Source organism: Callorhinus ursinus, unplaced genomic scaffold (assembly GCF_003265705.2).
Source record: "Callorhinus ursinus isolate GAN/ISIS: 27379988/994484 unplaced genomic scaffold, GSC_fseal_2.0 scaffold18, whole genome shotgun sequence".
In the NCBI taxonomy this organism is placed as follows: Eukaryota; Metazoa; Chordata; class Mammalia; order Carnivora; family Otariidae; genus Callorhinus; species Callorhinus ursinus.
Genome location: NW_027397080.1, coordinates 31,098,613 through 31,106,076, shown reverse-complemented (window position 1 = coordinate 31,106,076; position 7,464 = coordinate 31,098,613). Strand labels below are relative to the sequence as shown.

General features: G+C 61.1%; 1 protein-coding gene across 7 annotated transcripts in view; it reads left to right on the top strand.

Moving 5' to 3' along the window:
* SLC45A1 (solute carrier family 45 member 1) overlaps positions 1 to 6,530 on the top strand; it is a 20,038-nt gene extending 13,508 nt beyond the window's left edge. For all 7 annotated transcript variants that reach the window (XM_025857185.2, XM_073903380.1, XM_073903383.1 and 4 more), the window contains 4 exons: positions 146 to 299; positions 1,852 to 2,028; positions 3,411 to 3,616; positions 6,131 to 6,530. In XM_025857185.2, coding sequence (XP_025712970.2) covers positions 146 to 299; positions 1,852 to 2,028; positions 3,411 to 3,616; positions 6,131 to 6,397 — 804 coding nt within the window. In that variant the 3' untranslated portion in view covers positions 6,398 to 6,530. The remainder of the gene's footprint in view (positions 1 to 145; positions 300 to 1,851; positions 2,029 to 3,410; positions 3,617 to 6,130) is intronic.
* Positions 6,531 to 7,464: the final 934 nt, after the last annotated feature.

Here is a 7,464-nt window from a genome sequence, read left to right as displayed (position 1 = left end):
TGTGTGTGTGTGTGTGTGTGTGTGTGTGTGTGTGTGTGTGTGTGTGTTTCGGATTCACTTTGTCGTCCCAGCAAAATCCACACGTCCCCTCGAGGGCCGGAGGCCGGTGCTCTGACGAGGAGCTTTGTGTGAGCTTCCTTTCCAGGTGGCAAATATCTTACTGAACGGCGTGAAGTACGAGAGCGAGCTGGCGGGCTCCGGCGAGCCGGCGGGACAGCCCCTGTCCATGAGGCACCTCTGCTTCACCATCTGCCACATGCCCAAGGCCCTTCGCAATCTTTGCATCAACCACTTCTTGGGTGAGCTCCCGGCAAACCTCCCTGCGCGTCTGCGTCCCAGCCTGGGTCTCGCTTTGCGACGAGGCCGTGATGGGGACGGGGCTCCCTGACCTGGAGCTCCCTCCTCCGCCGGCCTCCCAGGACGCCCCAGAGCCCCACGTCCCATCCCGGGGGACATCTCCCGTGCATCTAGACCCCCTAGATGCCACCAAGGGCAGGGTGTGGGGTGGGGCTGCCCTGGAGGGCTTTTCTCCAGGAAGGGCCAGAGAGATGCCTCCTCCAGGCAGCCCCAAAGTAAGCCAGGTGCTCTGGATGGAGGCACACCCCGCCCCCCGTGCCGGACACCTGGTCTCCCCAGAGTCCGAATTCCCATTCCCGAAAGCTCTTCAGACCACTCACAGTTAAGTGACAGACGCCGTTGGTGGGTCTTGTGTCTTAAGCCCGTTTGGGCCTCAGGCTGTCTTACTCCTAGAGCCGAGACAGACACACAGAGAGACGCTCACACGTGCCCGCGGGTGCCTGGCACTGGCCTTGAGCCCACGACCCTTGGCATTCAGGTTGCCATGGAAAAGCCCGAGCTCGCATTTCATTCCATTCCGTATCTCCTTGCTGTCGGGTTGTTGAGCCTCTGAGGATGATTAAGAACTTGAGATACTCTAAGGCTCTCAAACGCTGTGGGATGTAAATCAGGATGTCTTTCTGGAAGGCAATTTGGCAACAGGCAAGAATCTTAAAAATGCCCATCACCTTGATTCCAGTGACCCTACTTGGTATTCTTTGCAAGAACGTAATCAGAACTGTTACCAAGAATCTATGTCCCAGGTACTCATCACAGCATGATGTATAATAGCCAGACGCTGGGAGGCGGGGTTGGGGGGGCCGTACATGTCCAGCTATGCAAGAAGGGGTTAAATTGATGAAAGGCGTGTCCACCTTGTGCAGTACTTTGCTGCCATTGAAATGGGCTGTTGAGGAAGACTTAATGGCGTAGGGATTGTGCATGATAATTATTGGGGTTCAAGAGGTCCCGCAAATGCCACCCCCCTTCCTCTACCGAAGACGGAACTGACACGGACGTCGAAGGTACGGAACCCTGCGGTTTCATCGGCGTTGGAGCAGAATGCTCCTCTATCCACATTTGCCCTTCGTGTTCCTCTGGCGTGTCCCCCTCAGTGGCACGCCATCCCCTCGTGCTTGCGGCTGTGTTTCCACCGGCATCTTCTTGTCCCCTTGCCGAGAGGCTGGTGGAGAGCAGGACGAGGCAGCTAGGAGGAGTGACCGCTTGGCTTTCCTCATGGCCGCAGTGTTTGGAGAAAGAGCCAAACACGACCTCTCATGCAACAGAGCCTGTGTTTATAAGGATGTGTATTGGCTTTAAAAAAAAAAAAAAAAGAACCTACCCAATTTTAACAGAGGGAAAGTGATCTCTGGGTGGTGAGGCTGTAGGTCATCTCTTCATTTCGTTGCCAATCCACGAAAACCGTGTATAACTCTGATCATTGGTCGAAGCACCCGTTGGCGAAAGCAGGGGTCGCGGCGGCACCAGCGGTCACCCGCCCTTTCCCCCTCCCAGGGTGGCTCTCGTTTGAGGGGATGCTGCTCTTCTACACGGACTTCATGGGTGAGGTGGTGTTTCAGGGAGACCCCAAAGCCCCGCACACGTCGGAGGAATATCAGAAATACAACAGCGGAGTCACCATGGGCTGCTGGGGGATGTGCATCTACGCCTTCAGCGCTGCCTTCTACTCAGGTACCCGCCGCCCCCCGGGGAGAAGCGGGGTTGGGGTCCCCTCATGGGAAGTGTGGCTTTAGGGGGGGCGTGGATGAAGGGAGGTCTGCGTCTTCACAGGCTGCACAGGGTGTGGCCTCCCTGTGTGAACAACCTCTTGGGGCTGGCCGGGTGCTGGGCCCGGGGGAGGGAGGGTTGGGGGGGGAACTGGGTGTCTCTCCAGACCCGAGAGAGAGCCAGCGGGCAGAAAGGCCAGGCCCGGGAGGGAGGGCAAAGGGGGGGGCCCCGGGACAAACATGGAGGTCACCCCCAGGCAGGTGTGCTGCTGCCAACCCCCACCCCCCCATCCTTCCCACGTGGATTCATGTGGCAACTGGTCCAGAGGTGGGAGGGCGGGCGAGGACGGGGGTGGGGGGCAGGTGGGATGGCACGTGGGGAGAGCCAAGCCCAGAGGCTGAGGTGACCCTGAGGTTGGCAGTGGGGGGCCCAGGGGACACAGGAAGCTGAGCAGGATCCCTGCAGGGTGCCGGCTACCATCCCAGCGGGGATCCTGGGTGCTGGTGGGGCCACAAGCAAATTTCACCTCAGGGTCAGCCCCCGGGTTCCGTCAAGGGCCAGGGGGTGGGCGCTTTCGGCCTCGCGGGCCACACAGCCTCCGGGGAACCGCCGGGCACCACTCTGGTGGCTTGGAAGCCGCCTCGGATGAGCTGCTTCTGTCTAACGAGTGTGCGTGGCCGAGTCCCAGTAAGACTTCCATTATGTTCGACGGGAATTGGAATTTCACGTAATTTTCATGTGTCACAAAATACTTGTGTCCTTTGATTTTTTTTTTTAAGGTTTTATCCATTTATTTGAGAGAGAGAGAGATAGGGAGAAAGGGCACAAGGCGGGGGGCAGTGGGAGAGGGGAAGCAGGCTTCCCGCGGAGCAGGGAGCCTGACCTGGGGCTCGATCCCAGGACCCTGGGGTCATGACCTGAGCCGACGGCAGGCGCTTAACTGACTGAGCCACCCGGGCGCCCCACCTTTTGATTTTTTTTTTAAAAACCATCTAAGAATATAAAACCCAGGAGGCCCCCCGGGCAGGCCGTGGGCCGGGCTTGTCCCAGGAGCCGTTTCCCGGCCGGCTTGGTTTTGCCTCTCTGTCCCGCACGCCGAGCCTGTTCGGCGTTTCAGCCCAAGATCCCTTCACCTGCGGCCCCCCTACCCCGAGGCCTGCCGCCCCTCTGGAGCACCCTGGCCCGGGTGCCCTCAGAGCCGCCCCCCCCCCCCCCCGCCAGGCCTTCCGCTCTGGGGCGAACTGCCAGCCCGCGGTAGGGCCCGCCCCAGGGAGGCGGCGCAGGGAAATGGAGTCCGCGGGGCCACCGGGCACCGTGGTGCCGCTCATGTTCCTTTCCGGCCGCAGCTGTTCTCGAGAAGCTGGAAGAGCGCCTCAGCACCCGCACGCTGTACTTCATCGCCTACCTGGCCTTTGGCCTGGGGACCGGGCTCGCTACCCTGTCCCGGAACCTCTACGTGCTCCTGTCCCTCTGCGTAACCTATGGGATTTTATTTTCCACCCTGTGCACCCTGCCCTACTCACTCCTGTGCGATTACTACCAGAACAAAAAGGTAAGTGCCTCGGGGTTAGGCCTGGCCTCGCCCCTCCCAGCGGCCTGGAGAAAGCCCACCTGAGACATGGCCCCCGGAGCAGCCCCACGCAGGAAACGAGGGGCCCGTTCAGACCTAAGAAAGTCCAGCTGGTGACAGCAGAGCATAAACCTGAGCAGGGAGCTGCCCGGGGAGGCGCCCCGTTCGCGGGGTGGCGGTGGAGGGATTGGGCAGCGGGGAGGGAGGAAGGGGAGGCCCACCCCTTTGTGTCCCCTTCGGGCAGGTTTCGGGGTCACCTGTTAGCACGGGGGGCTCGGGCAAGGCAAGGGAGGCACTCACTTGGGACACAAAAAACTCAGGGATCAAGGTCAACAATAGGTTAACGCAGTATTTCTAAAAAAAAGAGAGAACTGGTGCCGAAACTTCACCGTGAACAGAAGACCAGAACTTGAAAGACAGGGTAGGCGGCAGCCCTGGGCCAAGCCGCGGCAGGGGCCGAGGCAAAAAGGAAAAGTCAGGAGACTCGATCCTGTCTTTACAGACAATTCAGACGTTTTGTTCAGCATGGATTTCCCTCTAACAGCTTGGCCGAGCTAGGGTTCACCGCACAGAACCATGCAGTTCACCCATTTCCCGGGGTGTGTCCCCAGAGTTGGGCCATTGCCACCACGATCAGTTCAGAACATCTTCGTCGCCCCCCAGGGAAACCCTATACCCATGAGCCGTCCCCCTCTGCCATCCTTCCGCCCGCTACCACGAAGCCACTTTGTGCCTCTCCACATTTGCCGGTCGCGGGACGTGTCATGGAAACGAAACCGTGTCGTGTGGTGGCCTTTGTGTCTGGCTTCTCTCCCTCGCGTCATGTTTTCAAGGCGCATCCACGCTGTAGCGCGTGTCAGGGCTTCCTTCCTTCTTGCGGCCAGCAGTGCTCCCATCTAAGATTCTTTTGCAGTAACTTGGAGATTTTAAAATACTGCATTAAAAGATCACCTCAATACCTGGGTTTCTCGCACCCCCCCCTTTTAATTTAGGGCTTCCGTCACCTCCCCCAGGCCCGGCCCAGGAGGCGTCCTGAGTTGTTTTAGGGGGTTCGGAATGTCTGATGAACCCAGCTGGGGCCAGCTCTGAGCACGATGTTTTTTGTGAAAAGTCACGTCTGCCTGGAGCCCCAGACACGACAGTGAGCCAGACCCCGGGCCTGCGGTGGTAGCCATGGCCGCCCCTCCCGGCCCCTTCCCTGCCAGCTGCCGGACTCCCGGCCACACAGACAGGTAGTGGCCACAAGGACCGTACCTCCCCCCGCCCCGGGGTGGTGGTGGTGGGGGAGGACAGAGGCTCTGACGGCTGGCGGGTGAGTGCCTGCAGCATCTCGGGGACCAAGGTGGGGAGGGGACGGGGGTGGTGTCACCCCTGCTGGCTGGGGCCACCCCCCCCCCGCGCGACCACCATCCCCTGCAGCCCCAGAGACGCCTTGACTGGGGAAAACAGACGGGCCAGTTCTTGGTGGAAGCCTGTCCCACCCTGAGCGAAGGGACACCCGGAGCCCCGGGACGCCCTAACTGAATTTGGTCAGCACCCCTGGAAGCCTTGGGCCTCTTGCTCGTAGAGTCTTCCAGAAGCTCACATTCTTGTCAATCTCTGCTCAGTTGCAGGCTCAGGGCTCACCTGTGACCAACCCCCCCCCCAACCCCCGCAGTGGCTTTGCCGACTGTGCGTTAGACACAGGGGCCCACACTCTCCCCAGGACACACCCGGGGCGCACCCACGGAGCACCTTGCAGGTGCCACGAGGACACAGTCGTCCCCAGGGCGGGGGCTTGGCACCATCCCAGAGGGGCCCACCCCGGCGTCTGGATGCGGGGCCAGGGAGGCCGGCCCCCAGGGGGTGCACACACTGTGCTTCGTGGGGGTGGCGCCCGTCTGCTGCCTCAGTGGGTGAGGGTGGCCTGTGTTGGGGAGCAGGGCGAGGGGACCCACCCCGCCTCCTGCCAGCGTCAGTCCTGCAGCAGCTGCTCAAAGAGCACATCTTCACCACCAAGCCCCCGTGGGGCGCAGGGCTGGCACGGAGGGAAGGTGGCGTGTCCACCCTGGAGGTCACGAGCACCTCGGAAAAGCGGCCCGAAGGGCCAGGCGTGGAGACTGTGAGAGGCGATTTCAGGGTGTGTGACGGGCAGGTGGGCCGGCGGAGGTTAGGGAAGGGGACGAGCCGGGCGGCGGAGTGCCAGCCAGCCTGGCAGCTGCCTGTCTTTCAGGAGAGAGGTAGCACAAGGCCGGGGGCTCTGCAGGCCGGACGGAGGGCCTGTGGGAACGCAGCCCTTCCGCCCCCGTTAGTCACGGATTCTTTTGATTGCTCTCATCTCTCTGAACACAAATATTATTCAACTCTTGGCCGAACTCCCTGCACATGTCGTCGGCGCTGGAAAATGTGAGCCTGCCGTGCGTGGGCCGCTCGGGGCCCCTGGGCCAGCAGGAAACGTGGGGCTGGGTCACCTTGCGGCCCAGGGGTCCCGCTGATGGGTTTCTCCTTCTGGATCAGTTTGCAGGGTCCCGTGCGGACGGCACCAGGCGGGGCATGGGCGTGGACATCTCCCTGCTGAGCTGCCAGTACTTCTTGGCCCAGATTCTGGTCTCCCTGGTGCTGGGGCCTCTGACCTCGGCCGTGGGCAGCGCCAACGGGGTCATGTATTTCTCTAGCCTGGTGTCCTTCCTGGGCTGCTTGTACTCCTCCCTGTTTGTCGTTTATGAAATCCCTCCCAGCGACTCCGCCGAGGAGGAGCACCGGCCCCTCCTGCTGAACGTCTGACACCCCAGGGCCCCGGCTTTGGCCTCGGGCCTGTGCCTGGGGGTCGGCCAGTGAGAAGCTCGAGGCCTTGGTGGACGCAGGACAGGTCTCCTGTGGAATGTACATATGTGATAAAACAATAAACGGCAGCAGCGAAGCCTACGGTTCCTCGTCGTGGCTCTCCCGAGGGCGGAGAGGTCACCTGGGGAGCGGCCTGCTCCCCGTGGGGGCTTGGGGAGGGCGCTGCGGGAGTCGCTCATTGACAGGAGAGGTGCATATGTAACTCGGCGGTTCTCACCTGGAGGCCATTTTGCACCCCCACCCCCACCCCGGGAAGACATTTGGCAATGTCTGGAGATAGTTTGGGTTGTCACAACTCGGGCGGGTGCCTACCGTCCAGAGATGCCTTAAACCTCCTGCAGTGACAGGGCAGCCCCCACAGCGAAGAATGTTCCAGCCCCAAAGGTCAGTTGTACCCAGAGGTGCCCAGAGCCTGATCTAACTGTACACTGCATCCCAGAATGGAGTTAGAGCGTACAATGCTTTTGGGACATTCATTCATTCATTCTCCCACCCAGCCACTCACCCATCCGTCCGTCCATCCATCCATCCGCCCGCCAGATAGCCATCGAGTGCCCTGGGTGTGCAGGCAGTGGTAGGTGCTGGGGAGCTGCGAGCAAGTTTCCGCCCTCGTGGAGCTGGTGTAGGAAGAGAGGCAGATCACGCACTGAGTTTCTGTGCCCAAGGATGGCGGTAAGTGCTGTGCCCACGAGCAGGGCAGGAGGACGGGGTGACGGGGTTGGGGAGTGGCCTACACTAGGGAGAAGGGCAGCGCCCTGGTGAAGAGAGGAAGCCATCTGAGAACTGAGATGGCAACTTGCTTGGTGCGTTCGAGGGATCGTAGGCTCCAAAGCGCTTGGGTCGCAGCATGTCCGGGAAGGCGGGAACCTCAAGAAGGCGGAGCAGATGCCCTGGTGAACGCAGCTCTGCCCTCTGACTTGCCCCCCCCACCGGCACCCGCCATCTTCCAGTTGGTGGACCTGCATGAATCTCTGACTTCTTGCGTCAAGGTCCTTCACCATGTGGCT